Raw genomic sequence first — 24362 nt, 5'->3', positions numbered from 1 at the left:
GAGCAAGAGAAATGCCATGTAAAGTTCTGTGGAAAAAAAATGCTTGAATTTAAAATGATCAAAGCTTTCAGATTTGCTCACTATTTATACTTGAAAGGTATGTGACATATTTCTCCTTCAAGCAAAGAGTTACAAGAGTATTAGATGTGAGCTCTGGTGACCAGGTTTATACAACAGGCAGTAGTGGGCTACCTGAAACTTTGATTCTTGTGCCCTTGTAATCATTTTTCTATTCAGCTGAGGAATTAAATCTAGTGATTTAATTTCTTTGACCTTCAGTTTCTCTGTTAGTAAAATGTAGATAATGTTACCTAGCCAACTTTGACAGAAGTGTTAAGAAGAATGTATGGATTCTTATTTCTGGAACCAGTATTTCAATATTTCAGTTTTCCATTTGCTTATGATGATTCATAGCAAATTTTCAAACATGTATCAATAGATCATAAGATAGCTAATTCTTTTCAAATTTTTTGCAGAGGGTTATAAAGTCATGTTTATTTCAAGAATTGTAAGCATATTATAACATGTAAGAGCTGTATCGATATAATTTATTTTACAAATAAAAGGAACTTTTAGTGATTGGCTAAAAATTTTCCAGATAGTAAGTATTCAAACATTCAGTCTTAACCTTCCAATTATACCTCTTTCCAGTGTGGAGCTCCATAAAAATAATAAACTGCATTGTCATTGTTGTGCTTCCTGTCAGTATCTCCTGCTTGGTCAATGTGTATTTATCAAAATACTTGTCTTGTTGATATGTGACTGCTGGAGCATTGTGGTGGCTTCTGTCAGATAATGCAGCTGTCTTGAACTCCCACATATAAGAAAAAATAAAGCTATAACCCTTTGAAGAACTCTTATAAAATGTTTCTAATTAGACACATATAAGAGAGTGCCAGAGGGATTTGTTCATTGTCACAGATCTTCAGAGCTGAATTTCTGCAACTGTTTGCTGAAGCACATAGACAACATGAGACATGTATGACTGCATGTGAGATAAGAGATGTGCTAGATCTGAAGCATCAGAAATAAGAAGCAGTGGGAAACAGAAACATCCTTGTATTTCAAGACAACAAAACTTAGTGTTTATCCACGGCATTCAGGCAACAAATACTTAATATAATGTTCAAAAGGAAACAGTTTAAAGCATACTTTTACAAGAAATTTTTAACCTTATCTGTAGTCCAGTATGAACAGATGTTCCTTTAAAATAGTGTATCTAAATGGCAGATAAACTTGTCATTTTTTGGTGATAGACTAGACAGTGGAAAAGTTTTGCTTCTTCATGTAATAAAGTTCTCTGCTGGGACAAGCAGGTCCCATGTACCTTGGAGTGTTCTGTTGAATGTGCTGTGCATGATGAGCTTTTTAGCCAGGTATCACTTACATGCAATGTGACAAGTTGTGCCATGAACAGCCAATCTAATGAAACCTAGTTTCCAGTGTCTCTCTCCCTAATTTTTTCCCTTCATGTTGACTGGTAGATGATGATCTTGTAAGTCTTTCTGTGTATAAGGATTTAATAGAGTGTCTATTCCCATTTGTAGTCCTCTTTTCCTGAAATTTGGTAAAAAAAATCCTCAGATCTTTTATGGGTTTGTCCAGTTTGCTTAAAATTGTTATGAAGCACAAAAGATCTTTCAAGGGAACAGACATTGCACATAAATACTACTTTGTCAGTCTCTTTTTTTTGAGAAACCAGTCTAAATGCAGTATTTAGAATTTTCACTAAAAGAAATCCACATGTCAGAAGGACTACTTGTATTAACTCCATCAGAATATATAACATTGCAGTATTAAAATAATTGGCAAAAACCAGCAAGTTAAAATGCTGCAGAAAATGCAGCAAAAATGCCAAATTAAGGTTACTGAATCTAAATTAATGTTTTCTTCTCTTGTATTTATAAAGCTCCATGTTACATGTGAAGCCGGGTGTACTGTGAGCAAGCTACAGGAAAATGACATGCTCAATATACTTAACGTCTAAGAGCTGGGTTAAAAAATATTGAATGCGTTTCACAGATTTCACAGAGTATTCTGTGCTGGAAGGGACCCACAAAGATCATGAAGTCCAGCTCTTAAGTGAATGGCCCATAAGAGGATCAAACCCACAACCTTGGTGTTATTAGCACCATGCATCTGAACTAAGTTCCTATTTTCTAAAGTTTTATTAGGAGCCCACACTCAAAGAGTAGACATGGATTATCGAGGCCATCCCTGGATAAATCCCTGCAAAATCTGATCCATGCCGGTTGTGCTGTAAACAGAGATTGGACCAGGTGACCTCCAGAGGGACCCTCCTGACCTAAATAATTCTATCATCTGTGACCAAAAAGAGCTGACCTATAAAGTATACGTAATCTGTATGCTTTAAATTACCTGAAATTACTTCTGTATAAATCAATTCTAGTCTTTAAAGCTGTGTTAGCCTTCATTTAACCAAAATAATATTTATCATAATACTTTATAAATCTGTACATGGTCTATTTAATAGCTAGGTTAGCTGGCAATTATTTTGTTATCTATAAAAATAAGAAATTAGAACAGATCTAAATTTTAGTCATATTGGGTATAATCTCACTTTAGATCCTGAGAAAGGACAGAATTGTATTATTTTCACAGTATCTAGACGATTAACGAGAAAATGGCATATTCAGTGATAGACAATGTGATACAAAATAGCACTTGCAAGAGAAATGCAAGAAGAATTCTACATCATTTGTTACTGAATTTAGAGAATGAGGTTGTCATTCATGACAAACAATAGTTCATCGTGTATTTCTTTTGTGGGGGATGGATAGTATAAAGTCCGAAATATTGTCTGCTTATTCAGAATGTAAACACGGAGGTGTGCAGAAAATAGTGTTTCCTGATTTGGAAATGTAGTTTATCAAGGCTTAATCAGTATAGTTTGAAGAAAAAAATATAAGACATGAAGAATAAGTCTGTAAATACTTTAGAGAAATGGAGAAAATAGCTCTCATCTGTAACAGAGAGGGAATAGTGTCCTATCACTCGTATTTCACACGAACACAGTGCCATGTGGAATGAAATTAGCAAACGTGCAGAATTGAATTGTGAACAACTAGAGGATAGCTACAACAGCCATTAGAAAAACATTTGTAGATCCTAAAGTTTATTAGATGACAGACTAATTTGTCAAGGGAAGTTCTCAAGTACAAACATTAGATAAGAGTAGCAATAGCAGGTCAAACTTTATGAGATTCTCTAGCATTATAGCAGGGGAATGTAGATTCCAGTTCTAGCACATAAGGTCTTACAAATACAAAACAGAAGCAAAATAGTGGACAGAAGGATAGAAAACGTACTCCATTATTCATCAGATACATGAATAAGAAGTTTTGCAACTACCAATGAATTTATATTGCTTAAGCATGCATCATTCTCCTATATGTTCTAAAACAAAACAAACAAACCAGCCAAACCCCCCCCACTCCCCAAGAAATTAACAGTTTAAAATGCAACCTGCTCCTTGAGGGTGTTGAATAATTATGAACTATGCTTTGGAAAGTCACAAAATATATTGATAGAGGCAGCTGTCAGGACCGAATCCCTCCATATTCTGTAGAAATGCTGCAAAATAGCCTATATATATATAGATTTATTTTCTTCAGGTTATATATATGTTTGGTTTGTTGAGACTAAACCTGAAGTGTTGCAGAATCCAGTGCTTAATTCAATTAGACTGTTATTTAGTAAGTTATATTTGAATAACCATTCGAATAAACAGCTTTGCACTTCTAATGTATAATTAAGGTTACATGTCTCTATATTGTAGTATTCCCCATTGGAACAAAAATAAGAGATACAGAGTAGTCTCAAATCAAATGTAAGATTCATCAGCTGTTTTCTGAGATAGATTTTATGGTCTGATTAAGTACTCACTAGGTCACTCTAAACTGTGTCTGGGAAAGGGAAGAATTTATTCATGGTTCTATTTTACGTATAACATTTTTATCCATATGCACCATATTTATAGTCTGGTTTTATCTTGGGCCGAACTAGTGGTCTAATGAACTAAGTTTAACTCAGTTGATAGCGGAATTGTTAAAGCAGTGTTTCTCTCTTCCTCCCTACAGTATGCTGTCTGGCTGATTCTTTGGGTTACGTGGAACGTGTTTGTTATCTGCTTCTATTTGGAGGCTGGGGACCTTTCGAAGGTAATTTACCATTGGATAATTCAAGCCATCAGCACTTTGTTAACATACCCCAGTCAACAACAGATTGTGCTCTGTTTTACTCATCCTTTTTGTGTTATCAGGAGTGTAGTAGTATGATGGAAATTTGGAATATTCTGGAGCGTTAGAAATTTTTAAACTAGAAAGTAATGAGCATATGCATTCTGATGCCCACAAAAATAATAGTATATATGTTTTAAAAGAAAATTTCTTCTTTTTGCCACTCTCAGTAGTCTTGCAGTGCAAATTTCACCCCTGTGAGAGACATTAATTAATGCTCTCATGAATACAAAACATTGCCATCTCAGGGGTAAACAAATATTTATTGTACCATTTAGCTTGCTGTTACTTAGCTGGATTCGATTCAGGGTTCTTACATCATGGCATAACAATTACAAAAGAAGGGGTCTTTCATTAAATTAAGTTGTAAATGGAGATGCCAGAACAGATTTCCTTTTGGCTTCAGCAGTGATTTTTAAGTTTGTGCTTATGGTAGTAATGTTATGCTTGAACACTTATACACAGTAAAAATCCATAGGAAAAATATATTTTCCCAAGAATTACATATTTATAGGGTTTTATTGACACTGTAAGTGATAACATATAAAGTGGCAGTTGGTAATGGCTCAATCCAACATTTCAAACCAAAACTTCTACTTTCAAAGGTGTTCCCAGAAAGCTGGCAGTTTGTGGGATAAAAGATTAGCAGTGGCAACAAATTATTTTTTTAGAGTAATACACTTCTAAATATTGTTGCCCGTGCTGAATTATGCTCACAGTGCTATGAACTGACCATCAGGGAGAATCTCATGTGTCAAACGGATCACATTCCATTCTTGACTTAGATTTTTAATAGGGAGTTTAGCCCGACTGTAAATTAAAGATGTAATTCTCTGATCCTTTGTGAGTTACTGATATCTTATGATACAGAAAGTTAAACACAATTATAGGAAGAATAAATGGGGCAAAGATACTTCCTTACCTGTATTTTGTTTCAAATCACCCCCAATGTACAAAAGCTACTGGAGACAAGAGTATTTCATCCCCATGTATTCTGTTTCTTCAAAAGATACTGACTTCAAAAAGGATCAGAATTTCATTTCCTGAGGGTGTAAAGTACTTTTCTGCAGGTAAAACATTACACTTTCTGGGTTTTATATCTTCAATCTCATTAAAAGCTTGGCAAAAAACATAGTAAATAAAAGAACTTGCCTATCTTTTTTTTTGGTTAAAATACTTTCTTTATTGCTAAGTGAACTAATGTACATAACAAACTCAGCACCTGTTGTACAATTATACTCAATCCAATCCGCCCTCTTTCCACCCACTTGTTTCAACCACCTGCATTCCTACAGTTGTAAATGTTGGGATGCTTATCTTGTCTGGGGAAGTGAAAAGGGATGGAAAAAGAATGGAGAAAATAGAGGCAGCTGTTTGAGTACTGTGTCTTAATGGGTATAAAAACAGCTTAAAACACTAGTAAGTGCTATTTGGAATAAAAATGGGCTACAAACGGTACCTAAACCTTGAACTGATATTTTTTCTGTAGTCTAGGGGTGTGTCATCTAGAGTTTTCCCAACCAACCATAGAGTTCAGGCCTATGCTTGAATGCAGTTAAATTTTTTATTTGATCTGTAGAGGTATTATTTGTTCCAGTGATATGATTTTCCTTGAAATACCCATTAGAGTATATTCCTTGCACTTCAACTGGCTTTCAGAGCAACAGAATTGCTAAAAAGAGAAAGCAAAGTTCCTACAAAATGGATTCAAGAAATAGATAGAGATCTATTCTAAAAAAGGTCTAATTCACATTTGAGGCATCACTCTCCACTCCTTTTCAACTGTGAATAGTATGTCAAAGCTCCCCTACATGATCGAATATTCTGCAAGATCTAGGGACTAGAAATATATGTCTAATGGAAACATATCCTCCTGTTCTAGGAGGATAAACCTTTTCAAAATCTCTGACTGTTTTACTGATGTAGGTTTCTTACAAAATGGATCACTGTAAGTGTTACGTCTCTCAGTCATACTCATAAATCTTGCACTGAATCTTCTTTATTATTTATATTTTCATCCGGGAATAACTGCAACTTTAAATCTGTAGTGATAATCCTACATATTTTGTTTATTTGGAATGGCATGTAGAACCTTGAGAAAATCTCTGGGTCTGAATTGGTTCTAAACAGAGAATAAAAAATAACCTTTAGGCAAGTACTGGGGGGATGCCTCTGAGGTTGTAAACCATAAGAGAGGATCTTGTGGAGCATGGCTTTAAGAATTGATGGATTAAAATTACAGCCTAATAATAGTTCAGATGGGTATAGTTTATTTTTATATATATAATTCATAGCTTACTACCAAATAAAATAAAAGCAAGACTGTTTTTTTTTTAAGTTTTGTGAACAGCTTTCATTCTATGTATGTGTACAACAATTTTTCCATCATCACCTGCTAATACAATGGAGAGGACATATTTCACTGTTATTATTAATCATTGTTTTTAATAATTATAACAAAAGGCTTGCTAACTTAATCCTTTTTTTAACTTAAGTTGTGGGGGCATAGATCATGACATTTTTACAGTTTCTCCTTATTACACTGAAACAGGTCTGCAAAGACAGAAATTTTTAGAACAATGAGACAGGGAAATCCATTTGCATTATACACCATTGCAATCATAGATATCTTGTGAGAAATGGCATCACACTAAGTATTTTCTATCCTCAAGGCACAGTTATCTTTGCTGAAATTCTTTCACATCAAGTTGGAATATTTATGGCTTTATAAGAAAGGTTTGTAACAAAGAGGAAGTGCAATGACTTGTTCTTAACCTTGATTTTTATGTGGATCTGTGAATGAATACCTAGAAAGCCCACTTCTCAAACTTACTTTTCAGTATTACCCTTTGAAAACATTTAATTAGTCTGCGTGTTGTTTTGCTTGCTGGTGAGTGCCATACTCGGTATAAATAGGACTTTTTGGTTTCAGGATTGGTAATATTTATTTTGGCCTGTGGCTAAGCAAATGTAGCATATGAAAAGCATAACCTCTTGTCTTGAATAACCCACATCTAAAGTACACTAGTGAAACAAAAGAGTAAAACATAATAGAAAGCATTTCTGAGAAAAATGTAATATTCCTGTGATTTTTTTAAACCGAGGACAGGACATAATGAGATAGATTCAGCTATCTCAGAACAACAACAACAAAAAAATACTCATGTGATTAAGAAACAATATTCTTGCTTCAAGGCATTTGAACGCTTCCCCTAATGATGCCTAATGATGCCTAATGATCCCACAAGGAGAACAGAAGCAGAATAAGACCGACCATACTCCTATTTTTGGTTTAGAAATGAGTAAAAATTTTTTTGCTGAAAAGAATGTGTGGCTGAGCTTGCACTGCTGCTATCATAAGCATAATGGGTGGAGATACTGCTACTGTCGGTTTCTGGAAGTCAAGGCAGAGGCTGGGCTTGGGATGTTGAACAAGGGGAACCAGCTGGGATTCAGGATCCAAAGCAGCCCTTGATGCACATGATTCCAGCCTTGATTCAGTACTTTCGGTTCTCTTTGCATGCAGCCCTATTTGTGTGACCAGATACAAGAGCTCTCCTCTCACTGCTGCCTGGCTGAGCTCTGGAATTACTTTGCTGTAGTCCCTAGAGTATTATGTGTTTGTGAATAAGAAAGCACTTTTTATAAACTCATTTTAACTGTCAAAATTGGTTTATTTTCTAGTTTTGTGGCATTCTTTACATCTTCCTTATTTATACTTAATAATATACAAATGTTACATTTAATCTATTAAATCATAAGTTTGTACTTTTATATCTTTTGACACAAAAATTTCAATTTTGAAAATCAAACACTCCAGTATCAAGATATGCCAGAATTAAGATTGACTTCACATGATTTAGCTCGCTCTTTAGATTAATTTTTATATAGCTTTTAATTACGCAGTCGCAACTGTATTTTTTTCTTTTTCACTATCCTTTCCTTTATCCCTATAGCACATGGCCTATTTTAGAGATGAAGGTCTGGGAGTTGAGTGACACTGCCATACTGGATCTTACTCCATGTACTGCAACAGTGAGAAAAAAATATAGAAGTAAAACCTGTACTTCAGTTTCAATCTGAAAACATGTAGAATAAGAATATGAAAGGTTAGCTACAGAACCGTGGTACCTAAGAGCTCTAAGCACACTGGTGATATTGTGTACATGGCTCACCATATGTAGTTGGAGTGTGGTTCCTGAAGATTTTAGTACTCATTCTACAGATATGAGTTGCAAGCTATTGTTCTAAAAAAAAAACCTTTCTATTTGCATTCAAATTATGTTACTTCCTTTCCTATATTGCCCTGAACTGCAACAGGGGAACATGAAATAATAAGGAAGACTAAAAAATGAACCTATTTAAAATTGAAATGGTTAAATATGATACAAAGAACTGAATGTACCATAGTTATTAAAATGTAAGCTTAAGGGAAATTTGTAATCAAGTTGCTTCCTGCCAGAAGTTTTAATGGAAATCAAATATTTCTGACCACTTTGTCTCCTACCCACCCCAAATAACTGGAAATATAAGATAACAGACTTACAAAATCACTTATTCATGTTGGAAGAGACCTCTCAAGGTCTCCTGCTCAGAGCAGCACCAACTTAAAAGTTCTATCAGGTTGCTCAGAGTTTTAGCCAGGCAAGTTTTAAAAGTCTCCTAGAACAGACATTTCACAACTTCTCTATTTCTTAACCACTGTCATTGTGAAAAAATTTCTACTGATAAGAAACTGAAATTTCCATTGCTGAAATGACATTGCTTCTTGTCCTTTCACTGTATACCTCTGAGAAGAGTCATGCTTCATCTTTTCTAACACCCCTTTTAGGCTTTTAAATGAAGTTTAGTACTTCAGCTTTCTATTTGTCCTTTCTGCAGTTGAATTCCTATTTCCAACCACAGACAGCTTGTTGCACCTCACAAGAAAAAAGCTATATATCATGTCATAAATAATCAGTTCACTTTTCACAATTTTACATGCTTTACTATGGAAGAGAAATGAAGGATCTTTACATATATGTAAAGCTATATAGTATCTTAGGTAAAATGGGGAAAGATGAAGGTTATCCATGTTTGGAAAAAGTAATAACACATTCAAAAAGCATTAGAATCTTTTAGTTTAAAGACAATTCCATTTATACCAATGTTTAAGTTTCCTGATATTGTATTTAACAAAACATTGAAAATGTTTAATCTAAATCTTACAGTCAAGTAAAATGCTGCAAATGTATAACTCTTCCTCTTTCCTGCTGAGGTGAGTATGAAACCAAAATCTGATGAAGTCTTCTCAGTAACTGATAGGTAGTGGTAGGAGGGCTCTATAATGGCATTGCTGAGAAATACCCTTGGGGAGAGAGATAGCTCTTCAAGGCAGAGGAACTACTGAAGAAATGAAGATTTAGGGAGGGAGTTTGCAAGTATTGTCCACTCTGTATCTGAACTGCAAGTTAGTCTTTTTCCATATAATGAAATCAGAGGAATAAAGATGTAAGAATGTAAGAAAAGTGGTAAGAAAACATGTTGGTGGGATTCTCCAACTGCCAAAGTGCACTGTGATTAAAGTCAGTGTTTTTGTACTTATAGTCATGGCTCATAGTAAAGTAAGGCCAGAAGGGACTTCAGGATATGGCTAGTCCATTCTCCTGCCTCCAGCCAGGCTAACCAACCTTAACTATGGGAGAGCATCTTATGCAAAAGATCTTAAGGAGGAAATGAGCAGTTTAGAAATCCACTCACATACGACACTCATGCATTAGCAACTTTTCATCACTGAGCCCTCCTTTCCTTTGTTGATCCGAGATGCTATTCCAGGATTAGCCAGATATGGCTGACTTTTCGTGGCTGTAGAGCAGCCCAGTCTTTCTCTTTTCCTTTTCCATTAGTTGACTCTAATGGGAAGAGGAAGAGGTAGCAATGGTTGTAGCACTTCCTGTAAACAAATTAACACCAGTACTGCATTGCTGGAGGAAATAAAAGCAAGGTGTAAGAGGAAATATGTTTCTTCCTACCATTCCCACTTGTCCACACTGTCTTATTCAGCGAAGTTGTCAGGACCAACCAGAAATAGGCACCTTGTAATATTTAGTATTTTTCCACTTGAATATCCCAACATTTGCAAGCTAACATCCACCTATGTGTCTGACTTTCACATACCACTGCTTGGATTGATACCTAGTTGCTCTGAAATCCAGTTTATATCCAAATGCAAATTAACTACAATAATGCAAATTAATTCAGGGTATGATTTGCATAGCTTGTCACTCATGTTGCTTAAAAAACATGCTGGCTATGAGTGCTGAACACTTTATGCAGCTAATATACTCTGATTTTAAAGGGAGGGTTTGATACACAGGTGGAGCTGATGAAAGAAGGAAAGAAAAGAAATGGGTAATTCATCTTCAGCATAACTCAGTTGTAACAAAGTAATGAACTTGGTAACAAGATTGAACTTATCCCAGTTACAAATTCATTCTACATTGCTTTGTGTCCATTAGTATAATTGTTATACTGCTTTGATTCCACATTTACTAATTATTTTTGTAAGGTGGTGGTCATTAACAGTTAAATGTCAATGTCACACATACTTTAATAGAACAACCTGCGGGATGGTTAATTTTGAACATATTACCTTCCTTGGATGTTGTTTTACCAGATGTCCTGTTAAGATAACAGAGAAATTAAATTAGTTTTCAACTCAAAGCATCTGGTTAACTTTGTAGGTAAATGCCTTTGAGCAGTAAATCTGACCAAGGTTTTCAGATAAATAGCTATCAGAATGTTTTAAGTAAATGACTTTATTTTTTCACTTCCATTACTTAGGGCAGATTTGACATGCTTGATCATATATCTAACAGATGAAAATTGAAAATAGTCCTGGCAACCAGCAGTGTTAGGTTATTCAGAGGGTAGTTTCATGGGTAGATACTATTAAGCTTGCTAATGGTTTCATAAAATTTAGTTTTGTGGCCTTTTTTAAACCTCAATATCTTTTCCAGCTAGAAGATAACTGATTATAAAATTTAATCTGTTTCTTACTGTAGACATGGTATATGGTGGAATACATTTAGATAAAAGCAGAATTTTTCATCTCTTTAATGGTGAAGAAAATTGTATTAGAAAATCATTCAAAGTATAGAAAATATGAAATATGATTGCATAGATGTTGCTAATTGTAACAACTTTATCTTTTAAAATCCAGGGGTTATTTTTTTTGAGTTTATGAATAAACATACATCTGCATGTTGATTTATGTATGCAAACTTTTCCCATAATCTAATATTTTTGCACTGAATATAGGAACACATGAAAATGGGTAAGTGTAGTAACTGATCAGATGATAATTTCATATGACAATTTACATATCTGTACATATATATTGAGTACCTTAGTTATGCCATTAAGATTGCTAAGCACACATTTTAGCATTTTCCTTAAAACTTACAGTGACAGGGAAGCTATATATCTAAAGGCAGTGCCGTGGATATTTCTGCCAATCTTTTGAATGTTACAGCCAAGCCATTGCAGAAAAATATCTAAATATATATTTATGAGATTACTTTCTAATATTTTTTAATTATATTGCACTACCATCTAGTGGCCCCAATTTGATATCAGGGTGCCATTATACTGTGAGCCCTAGACACACACAGTATAAGTAGACCTTGTCGTATATGGTACATAGTCTTAGTACATAATTTTGTGAGAATAAGAGAATAAGTGGAAACCAAAATATAGTAGAATGTTGCAAGAATCCTAACAAGTGCTATATCTTTCAAACTCTTCATGAAGTCTGGATTTTCACAACTTTCTCGTCATATTTTCCCCATGTTTCTCAGCTCTGTGAGTATTGATAATCAAGTGACACAAAGCCCTACTTTTACAGCTTTTCATGGTCTACCTCTGCAAGGAAACCACTTCTGTATGCTATGGTGCACCATTGCTAGTGTTTCACCAGTTGTTTAAGACACTGGGGGAAATATCTGTTGAATTTGCTTAAAATGAAAGATCAGAAGGTAAATTTATTTCTAGTCAAGCAGATGCTCAGAAGATCACAGCTACAGAATGCATGTTTGCTATGACAGCTCTTCTAGGGAGTTATCTATACCTCACATATGCAGTACCATTCCTACGGGTATATGAATCAGCTATGGAACAGGAGCTGAAGGATTATTTACCATAGCTGAAAGCAGGGGAGTCTGACAGAGCAACCACTCATCTTTTGTGAAAGTATAAAAATATAGGAATATATGCTCTGCTTTTTAAATTTCACTGTCTCATGGTGTCAGTTTTTGGGGTACAGATGCAATACTTTAACATAGTCCCTAACAATTTTTTGTTCTAAGCGTAGATGAAATGGCTAGAATATACTTTCCCCACATCTGCTTTTACTCTAAATTTAAATGAATAATTGACCTTCAATAATAATCTATCAGATAAAATCCATCTTGTGAACCTGGGGTCTACCAGAAATTTTAAGGCAGCACTAAACCCATACAGTTTCTGAGGAGCTTTGTATTACTTGGAATTTCTGAAAGAAACCATTCTGATCCTTATGGCACTAAAAATTATGCCAGTGTTATTCCTGTAGGAAATAAAAATTCTGTATTGCTATCAGCATATTTTCACATGTGAATAAGCATTTATTGAACCTGGGAAAGCAATGTGAGCTGTGAAGTGCTCTCATTTTTTGATCCTGTTTAATATTGATCCCCCCATATTCCTTTCTTATCACTGCAATGGTAGAAGCAAGCTCACAGGCCATGTATTGAAAAAGACTGTGGTGACTGATTATCTCTTACAGTGGTTCATCCTCTTATAGCATTCAGTATTAGCAGTTGCCTTTCTGCTGGAGGCTCCCACTCCCATGTTTCTGCTAGAGTACTAAAGCACTTGAACATTCATGATCTATGTCTAGGCTAAAATATACAGATGTGTCTTAAGCCACTTTGAGCAGCCACATAAAGTATGTTCTTACACACACACACAACTTTACACTGAAGCAGGTGAATAGCTCCTACAGAAGGCACTAATAAAAAGCTAAGGAGACAGTAATGTGTTTAAACTGTCAGAAATATTTCAAAGCAAATGTCTTCCCTAGTCACAGAGCTATGCTATGCTTTCTGCACCACAAGAGAATTTACAGAAATCTCCTTAACCATTTAAACAGGTTACATATTGCAATGTAACTATTCAACGTACAACAGAAATTAATTTTTTCTTCCTGTAAAACTGTTACTTCAAAACTCTAGAATTATTTTAAATATTAGTATTTTTTTTCGCATAATTTTTCTTCCTTTCTCATTACGCTAAAAGGAATGTTTCCAAAACTGGTACTGATTAGTGAATTAACTAATCCATATACCATCCACTGATAACAGTGTAGGATTTGATGATGGATTTTTATTAATTGTCCAAAATAAACAGAAAAAATATTCTCTGGCAAAACCTCATTGGCTTCAGTGATGTCACACGGCAGCTGACAGCACATTCTCAGCTGGTTTTGTTTTGTTGATTCCATATGCTCAGAATGAAGGACTAGCTATGAAAAATATTTGCTCTCCTTTTCTAATAACCCACTAAATTCAATGATTACCCTCATGAGTTTATCCCCAGAGGGTAAGTTCACTCTAGTGTTGTTTTCAAAACTTGCTGCTGCTATTTCAGTGATAATAATTTTAAGGAGCATCCTATCTATTCAGGAGTGCTATAGTAGCGGTGTTACATTCCACTTATCAGACTCCCACAAATACCTGTTTGGGTAGAACTGGATTCTGTGTTTTGAGGGTAGGATTTAATTGATTAAGTAACCTTCTGAATTGAACTTAAGTGGGTTTCATGCTAAAAGCCTGTTCTTTGGCAGGCCATAGTGTAACTCTGGCTATTTTTCTTCCATGCTACAATAGTTGAGTAATTCAGCAATAATGAGGTGATCAGTAATGTGCTGGGTCTAAGTATCTCACTGGTATCTTTTAAGTGCCAATGAATTTTTTTAATAGAAAAACTGCTGTTTGCAATTTAGAGAGAGAGTAAGACCAGAGTGCTCAAAACTATGTGAAGAAGCCAGTTCCTCCTCTATGGATAATTGAGATATACCTCACTACGTAGATGAAAAAAAAAAGGTGTTGGATTTGTCAGGCTTTTGACCATATATTAGAAGTGAAGGGCTCTGCCTATATAGGGGCTCTTCTATGACTTCCAGTCAGATGCACAAAGCAATCTCCCTCTTCCTCTCTTTTTTTGGCAATTTTATATTTGTCACTCCTCTCCTTTCCTCCCTCCTCTTATTCAAGATGAACACTTTTTTTAATCTTGGCTTTGCTCACATCTGGCACATTCCTCTGACAGTTAGCACATCCAAATGTATTCTAGCTGGATTTGGCTAAACTGGCAAGTTTTATTTTGATTTGGCAGTATGGGGAAACACTGTATTTGAGTGCATTTTCATTTATGCATTTCTCTTTAGCCATCATTTACAGTTTACACTAATTGTTGTTATTCTTCGCTGCCCATTGTAACCAAATCCATTTGATTTATTGTCTTCCCACAGGTGTTCTTAAAACATGAGTATGAGACATTTGTCCTGCAGCATTAATGATGGGAATTGATTTGCATTAGGTGGACAAGTTAACCAGATGTAACATATTTGTTTATCTTAAAGTTTCACCTAAAGACATTTTTTTATTTTTTTTCCTCATTGGAATATCAATACAGAGTTTACGTAGGTGTATTTGTTCTTTCATACCTTGCATATCACATCCTAATATAAATTGTAATGAAACATTGTTAAACATATTAATGATATAATCTGGATAATATACAATATAATAACTTCTTGCATAAGTATTCACATAAGAATTATTTAAAAATTGTTACCGAGGGTTGTGCAAAGGTTATCTGTGAATATTATCATTTACCCAACTGCACTTAATCCTGGGTGTTCAAATGGCAATGTAAGAAATACTGCCATGGGCAATGCTGAAAGAGATTGCTCCATTGGAAAAGCTTCTCTTTAGACCTAGGGAACAAATCACTCACTTCTTTTTTGAAAACAAAGATATATATATATATGTAGATATATATATATATAAGGTCAGTATTTCCTCATTTGACAGCACGTATATGCTGTCAAATTTCTTTATCCTCATAGGCATGAATTCTAATGAAATAATATATTGTTCTTAACTCTTGTGCATAAATGTCTTATATTCTTTTATTTATTCTGTCTTGAATAGTTCTTATTCTACTTACTAAACACTGTTGGTGCCTTTGCAAATGCTTTAAAGTAGTTCAATGACAAAACTAGTTTCAACTCAGCACAAGGATATAGATTATAGTGTAATTTGTGTAGAATAAGAAATCTTTGGAGCCTCTAATTGTGCATTTCTCATGGTTGACAAACAACGATGGGGTTCAAAGCGTGAGATGTTTCCTAAAACTACAACTTCTGGCTGTTGTGTTTGCCTTCATGAATTCTGTGGTTTTAATTTTTAATAAAGGAAAAAGTCATAAGCTCAGACAGCTGTTTGGAAGAAGAGGCTGCAGGACAGCTTAGAAACAACAGGCTATGATACTATGTAATTAGATATTTTTTCTCTTCATTAGCATATACAACCTGCTACAGGAATGAGAATATAATGATAATTGCCAGGCTCTTGGGTTTTCACACTTAGAAATAGTGTAAAGTACAAATCTAAAGTAATAGGGATTCCTTCAAAAAATGTCTCTGTCTGCACAGTGAAAGCGGGAGCTTATAAAAGACTATGGAGACTTAATTTTGATGTTAAATTTCTGGCAAAACATCTCCAGGAGATAATAGTACTGATTCTCATTCAGGTCTCAAAGTGAAAATGAGTGTAGCATTCATTCTTTAACTTGTCATTAAAGGACATTTGCCTGTGTCACAGCATGTAGCATTAATGATAGATTCTGCAGAAAAGAGTTGCCTCTATATGAAAAGCCACAGAAGACTAAAGTTTGTTGGAAAAGCTTGTATGGGAAATTTATTTGATTTGTGTACACATTCTGTTTAGCTTTAGGCAATATTATCATTTTTCAGAAGCACAATAATGTGTCCATTAAAAAAAATTATAAAAAATCTATTTTTTACATCGATATCATTCTGTGCTGTATAAGACAGTGCTCTTTTGTTTCCTATCATAAAGAATTATGCTGTCAAAGAGGATAAGTGTCAAGTACCATCTCTTCCATGTCTCATACAGAGTCAGTGCAAAATATTAGAAGCATATGTAGCAAATTGCTAATAAGTAGAGTATTGTTTCACATATAACTTAGGTATTTGATAACCCTAAGAACTGTTTTCAAATAATAGTCAGATAATCTACTATTTATTTTAAATGGTGAGTTATTGGCAGGAAAACACAGACTGAAGAAAACCAGCAAGCCACTGTGAGTCCAGAGGACAAAGATGTACCTTCTGCTCCTTCTCAGCAGTACATGCCCTGGTTTGCTGCCATCTTCCCATGTCCATATGACATGCCCCTTTCCCATGTGTAATTCTTCAGTCTCTCTCACTCCTTTTTACACTTCCCATGTTTTCCTGGACACTTGCCTGATGCAGGTGGTGCTGGGCTGAAACACTCTTTGGAGATCCCTGCTTCTCTGCCTAGACTGCCAACATAGCTTAGATACCTGACTTCTAGACAGCTGTAGTAAAATGAGCACAATCCAACCCCCAGTGCTTATCACCCACTGAATTCATGATAGTTAAGCACTAATGGGATGCCTTCCTTTAACGCTGGGCTCCTAATATATTTTAAAATGTGGTGCTATGAAACCTAAATTGCCTTTAAATAAGAATTTGAGTGTTTAGTCTGTTAGTAATTTCTGAAAATGGGGTTTGAGTTCTAACAAAAAAATCCTTATCCTTTCTTGAAAATCCTGTGTTTATTGATTTGCCTTCAAGAAAAGGAAAAAGAATAGCAGTGGTGGAGTTTTGATTTATAAACATACTAACAAACTGCTTCTTGTTTTCAGTTGGAGTTGCATAGTTTATTTGATTCTCCTCCTTCATTGATTATAATTTTGTTTCAGAGAAAGGCAGTGATGGTTCACACAAAACAAATTAAAAACCTGCCTACCATGTCTATGAAACAATTGGAGTCAGTTCTGAAAACCTAATAAAAAAATTCATACCAACAACCAGCTTTCAGTTCAGAATATGGAATAGTTGCATTCCTTAAAAAGGCAAATGGAGTAAAATGCATGCTTCAAAGCAAAGAGCAATGCAAAGAATTTGTGGCTCTGTATTGATTGGTACTATAGAAGACACTCATAACAAGAAAGATAGAAAGACTGCATGAAAAATTCAAAGCAAAAGATCTGATATGAAGATTTCCAATACTGAGGAAGGGATATATATTCAGCCTACTAAAAAATTTAAGGCTAAATTTTTATTAATGGCTGTTTCTTTTCTGTAGTATTTCCTTTGTGATAGGCTATGTGGTACATGTTAGATTAGGTACAAAGGAGAAAGAGGCACACTGTTGAATATGTAAGTCCTTGAGCAAATAAATATTTTATTTTACTTTTTTAGAATTAAATATCAAACTGTAGAGATGTGGAACTCCTGTATTTTACATGAAGAAAGTCACATGGAACTATGTTAAGTATAAAGTCCATTGGGATGATTTATTTTATCAGTAGAATGAAAAAGAAAAAAACAGATAAACAAATTACGTATTCATATGTTGTTGATATATTTAGAAAAAAACACCCATGAGTCCAGTGTGTCCTGTCTCTTTTTCTTCTCTACTTAGGTGATGCTAAATTCCCTAGAGTAGAATTATAGAAATATAAAGATGGAAGATATCTGCTTAAAATAGTTATAATATTTCTTAGATATAGAAATTAATAATGATATTTTAATACTTGGTTAGCCAAGTGATTTTTATAAACTAATAAAATTAATTGTGTATTGTCACTAAGTAACCTGTTTTTGCATTTAGGAAGTTTTTCCTAGTAGGCAACCAAAATGATTTTACTGAATAACTTTGACTTTTCCTGAACAACCAGGACAAAAATTCTCCTTACTATTCTGTCTACATGTTAAAAGACATTTATCATGCTGATTCTTCATTTTTCTTCTCTTCTGTTGCCAAAATAGATACATTTCTTTCATATTTCCTTATTGCTCATATTTTCTAGGTCTCTTATTGCACTTCTCTAGATTCTTCTCATATACTCTACAGCCTTTTAAGTATGAAGTAAAAAAAAAAAAAAAAGAGGCTATTCCATTTGAGACTTTACCATAACCAAGTACAGCTGACCTATAGGCCCTTTAGTATTTTACCTATAAAACTGCCATTCAGTGCTAGTGAACAGGATTTTCTGTGTTATTAATTTCTGAGTCACTATTACAGTCTCCTACAGTTTTCTTTGCCATATTTTACTACCTTGCCAAATGTTACTTACTCTCAATTTGTCTGATTTCTTCTGCCTACAGGAAGCACTTTGCTCTTCCTTTATTTAATCACTTTGTTGTTCTTGGGTCATCTCTTCAATTTGCTGAGACTATTTGGACTGCAGACCTGTCCTCTGCAGTATTTGCTATCCTTTTTCTGCACAACGTAAACAGTGTTAAATTCTATCACCCAAATCCTTCATAAAAATGCTAATTGAGTTGAATCTGGAGTCGACACCCACCTTTGACTTCCAATCCTTTCTCAGTTTAACAGCCAATCACAAATGAATACTTTTTTGTGAATAGGTTTTAAACCAGCTGTGCAGCTCATTCTGGTCTTTTACATCCATTATGCACTTTGTTTATTTGTATATAAGGGACATCACATAGCCCAGTGCCAGAAGGCAGAATAAAGTATGTCCTCTCTACTGTTCTGCCTACCCAAAGCCACGACACCTAACTCACTTATCACAGAAGAAGGAAAGTTATTTTAGAACTAATTGCTCTTGAAAACTCATATTTTTCTTGAAAACTCATCTTTTTATCTTACTTACTTACATAGGTACACAGGAATTGATGGATTAGCAATTTTGTTACAGAACCTCAGGATCAAAAACCAACTCACTAAACTAAAACTGTAAAAAAATAAGTCTGTCTTTCTGTAGTTGCTCCGTCAACTTTTTTTTTTTTCTTAACTAGTTCTGCTTTTTTCTTTTTTTTTCTTAAGTCAGAAACTTCAGGTGAAATCGTGTCCCTAATTAAGTCAATACAGGGTTTGGTTTTTTATTCCATTGACTACAATGAGGCTAGGAGCTGACACAGACTCTTCAAGGGCATCTCAAAGTGTCAAGTCTTATCCCTAAAAGCATGATGATGTCTTGAGAATTCTAAACATCAAAAACAATTTCATAATAGAAGAGAATATTTTAGTTTCATTGATATGGAAATCATATTATGGAGCATGTATTGTGAAAGTATTTGGTGTCTAAACCGACACCATATAAAACATGGTGATAATTTCCATCCTCACCAAAATGTTGTTAGTTTATTTAGTAAAAAAGGTGTACTGCTACTTATTATCACAAAACACAAATAAACAAAGTAATAATATGAGTTCTGTTTTGTTTTTTTGCTTTCATATTTCAATGAACTTGGAATATAAAAGATGTGCAAGCAGGGCATCTGAATACGTACATGAAGAAGTAAACATTTATTAATCTATTAAATATCATCTGCTCACCAAGTAAGCCAGCGTATTGAGTCTGGCTGAGATGGAGTTCATTTACCAACAGTAGCCCTCAGAGTGCTGTGATTTGCATTGGTAGCTAGAAGGGTGTTGATAACACACCAGTGTTTTGGCTACTGCTGAGCACAGGATCAGCGCTGTAACATTCCTTCCCCAGTTGAGGGCAAGATCCTGGGAGGGGACACAAGTAGGCCAGCTGACCCAAACTGACCAAAGGGATATTCCATACCATATGACATAATCTCAGATCAGCTAAGGAAAGGAGCAGGAAGGGGGGCATTCATTGTTTCCAATGGCTGCCTGCTAAGAAACCACTACATGTGCTGAAGCCTTGCTTCCCGAGAAGTGGCTAGAAATCACTGGTAATGGGAAGTAGAGAATAAACCTTGTTATTTTTTCGCTTTGCTTTTGCACATGCAAGCTTTCACTTTGCTTTTGCCTTAATAAACTGCCTTATCCCAACCCACAAGTTGTTTTCCATCTTACTCTCTCACCTTTGTGGCTGGGAAGGGCACTGATACAGTGGCTGGGTGAGCACCTGGCATCCCTCCAAGGTCAACCCACCACAGCCAGTTATTTAACTGTGGAACAGGAACAGACTTTGTAGTTCAAATCACTTTACTGAACTTTGGGAGAGTCCACTTTTCAGCTCTGACTCAGATTTCCTGCAAATCAGAGCTTCCACCTCAAATTTTGCTCTCAGTTCTTGCTACTGTAAAACAAAGATGGTTTCAGCTGCCTGCATGAAAAGGACAGCACCACAGTGAGGTTAAATTCAGTATTCCTCAAGTGTCTCACAGTATTAGTGAAGACACTGTACTCTACTGGTTCGCCAAGTCTAGTCCTGTTCATATTGTGGGATTATTTGAAGCCTTGCTCATAGAAACAGGTCCCATTAAGTTTTCTCATGTATGAATCATTCCCTTTCTCAGTAAAATTTCAGGCTACTGCTAAAAGAAAACTAATCAACAATACAGTTAACCTTTCTTCTGCTTTTATGATTACTATGGTTATCATACTTGTATGTTTAAATTATTTATAGAACTTTATAGGAAACTGTTCACCTAATGACTGACAGTCAGTTTGGTCCAAAGATATTTTTGTTTTTACTGATTTGATTATTATAATTAGACTAGATGAGTCTATTTGGCATATTGAGTTTACAGGCTATGGGACATTTGCTTTCTTTAAGAAGCTGGTGAGACTAATGTAGAAGATAAGGAAAATCAAAAACAAGATTAGACACTTCTGCTTTTGCTATAATGTTCTCCCAGTAAAATGCTGCTAATTTGTCTTTTTCTTTATTTTTTTAATTAAAATAATATTTGACAATCAATAAGCAGATAGGAAACAAAAGGTAGTTGACAAAGAGATAATTTTCAAAAGGGAAGAACTGGCCAATGTATCCTAGCAGGATTTGTGCTAACCTTTTCTCCAGCAGAATATTCAGCATTGGTCAAGCAAAAGTGGTGAATAAAGTGAGGTGACAAAAATAGTTGAGTATACCAAGAGCTTCAGGTTAGCCAAAGTTAAGAGGCTGGGTAGAATTGCAGAACAATCTCACAATTTTTGTATTTTACAAAGTAAGTGATAAGACAAGTTGGCCTTCATGATAAATATACAGTCATGCCCTCTAGATTATCTGCTGCAAATTAGAAAAAAGATCTATCATATGACTAGTTCTCTGAAAGCATCAACTCAACACTGAATAAACAATGTTAAGGCTTGCTAGGAAAGGAAAAGATTACCAGGCAAGGAATATCATACTACAGACAAAAACCATGAGAACCTCCAGTATTAGCTACTGTTCATTTGTAACAGAAATAATGTATAAAATTGTTTTAGGAAGAATGAGTACGCTAGAATGGTTTTATGATGAATGAATGTCACAACTTCTTGGAGTAAAGAATATTTTCCTACAGTATGTGTTTTCCACTTACAACATCAGGGCTATAGTTTTAGCTTAGGCTATGGTTCCTATGATTTTTGGTTTTCGGGAAATAGGATGTGTTTTTCTTTGTTGCTTGTAAATATTACTTTCTTGAAAACAACAATTAAAAAAATCCGTCATAAAACACTGATGAATAAAGACAATTGGATCAAATTATTTAGGAATTTTCTTGTAATTATTTGCTTTTGTAGCTGATGAAACACTCTGCCTACCTTTCCTCTCCCTCCTATTCTGCTCCAGTAAAGAGGAAGACAGGAGTGATAATCCTCCTGGACTGAAATATTTTACACTTGTTTGGTAGGTGATAAATGCTGCATTCCAAGGAGATTGGCACAGGGAAACTTCACTAAAGGAGTAATCATTTCCGCATGCACACCAAACAATTCAAAACCTTGTCGAATTGACAGTAATAATACTTTTTCTTTAGGAAAAGCTACTACAGGAACAACCACATGAAGTTAAAATTTTTATTTTTTTAAATAAATTATATTATTATTCTATTGCATCTACTGTGCTGTGAACTCATTTAATTGTTGCGAGGATTTTTCTTTCAGTAGTTCACATTAATTTGCGAACTTCTTTTCAGTTACATTTTAACATTAGTAACATGTACTGCATCTTCTCAGGAAAAGAAGGCAATTTTAAGCAACTTTATGTTTTAACCCAGATGAAACATTTGTAATGATCAGCATTACAGCCACCATAAAATGTTAATAAATGTATATCCTGATAAATGCAAAGCATATAATATTGCAAGTGAAACATATCTACTCTTAGTGGATTCCTATAATTTCTTTAAACATTATGATTTCACTAAAACCTGTCATTGAAAGGATGTGCTTAATTTTCATTCTGCATTTCTTACCCAAATTTATGCCCATTCAAAAGTACTGTTGAGATCATTCATATTTGTTTCTTAGGTTAGTGAAAATAATGTATTAAGTACTGCATGCTTAAAACACAAAACTGATTTGATGATTACAAGCTGTTTTAACTCCTTTCTTCCAGATATCTCAAATTTATTCTTAAAAATGCTGTTGCTTGGAATTTCTTCTGTCTACATAGAATTACAAGGCAAATAACCTATACTAAAATTGAATCCAAATTATATCAGATTTAAAGGACCCTATTAAAAGATCAAAGTGAAATTGTTTTTTGGTTTCTTGATGTTTAAGCTCAGAATGTAATTAAAAGTCCTATGGAAAATTTTAGTTTATGCACATTTTATATTTTACTTCATTTTTCCTATAACGTCGTGTGCTATCCATAGTTATGTCCTAATGCCAAATAAGAAGATTCCATGGAACACTAGGAGAAAAAGAACCCACTAACCCATAATGACAAATATTTCTACTATGACCAGGTATCACATGGATGATTTTAAATTTTGAGCTTTATTCTAGAGCTGAGTGCTCCATCTGTGACAGCTTATCTCCCCAAGTTGGAAATTCAATCCATTTTCCTAATAGAGACTGAATGAATCACTTTTAAAAAAGACCATGCTTTGAGCACAATTATGTTTACTTTGAAGGACCATTGTAAGATAATGTCCAGTGAATTGATGCCAACAGCTTGAGCCATGCTTGCTCCCACTTGAAGATTGCTTATCTTTGTAGTCCTTATCCAGGCTCTTGCCACACATGATCTCAATATTGAAAGCATTGAGGTAAGAGGGGATTTGCATGATTGTATTTTATTTCCCTTCCTTTTAAAATGTAGTTTATACAGTTCTGCCTTCAACAACATAGGATTGATGACTAGGGAAATGGAGATACATTGCTGATATGTGATGTAGTCAAGAAGATGAAGGAATGATAGACCCAAGTGCTAGAGAATATGCAGTCTGGATGTGACATGATTGCTGGGAATCTTGAGGTACCTTCCCTTGAATATTGAGATACCTTCCATTCACCAATTCTTCTTGCAGGTTTTGTCTCTAATGACTTATAGTCATTAGTGCTCAGACTGTATATGTTGTAGGATGTTTTAGGAGAAATCTCAATTTAATTTTATAATTTCATGGAAATGTTAAAAAAAAAGAACTAATGAAGGCAGAATTCAGAAAACATTGAAGTGAGAATATTTTTTGTCTTCACTACCTTAACATTAATTGCACAGCTAAAATTATAGGCAATGCATTTAAAATAAATATTAAGCTAAGAGAGGAAAATCCCAATAAGTCACACTACTGTATCTTTCTGAAGAATATGTCATTTTCTGCTATTTGTAAAAAAGGTATCAGTGATGACTAATTAGACCTTGAATTTAATGCTAAAATATTGTAATTTATTTTAAGTTGTCACATATTAAAAGCCATCCAAAACTGCATGTACAGTGCTTGGCTTAGAATAGGTTATTTTGTGGCTTTGTTTTGTCTTTCCGATAGGCAATGCACTTATGATGGCGGAAGATAAAACAGTGCCTCCTCTGCTGATTTAGGCTATAACATTTAAATGCTGCAGTATCTGGAATAACTGTGTGCAT

The 24362-nt window shown here is 34.6% G+C and overlaps 1 protein-coding gene across 1 annotated transcript in view; it reads left to right on the top strand.

Moving 5' to 3' along the window:
* LOC113983777 (sodium/potassium-transporting ATPase subunit beta-1-interacting protein 2-like) overlaps positions 1-24362 on the top strand; it is a 353974-nt gene that overhangs the window by 176503 nt on the left and 153109 nt on the right. Inside the window, exon 4 of the mRNA XM_039384537.1 lies at positions 4101-4181. Within this exon, the coding sequence (XP_039240471.1) occupies positions 4101-4181 (81 nt within the window). The remainder of the gene's footprint in view (positions 1-4100; positions 4182-24362) is intronic.

This window comes from Pipra filicauda, unplaced genomic scaffold (assembly GCF_003945595.2).
Source record: "Pipra filicauda isolate LSUMZ 115617 unplaced genomic scaffold, ASM394559v2 scaffold35_size7292922_pilon, whole genome shotgun sequence".
NCBI classification, from domain to species: Eukaryota; Metazoa; Chordata; class Aves; order Passeriformes; family Pipridae; genus Pipra; species Pipra filicauda.
The sequence above is the reverse complement of the archived record's forward strand: the minus strand, read 5'-3'. Positions and strand labels throughout refer to the sequence as shown.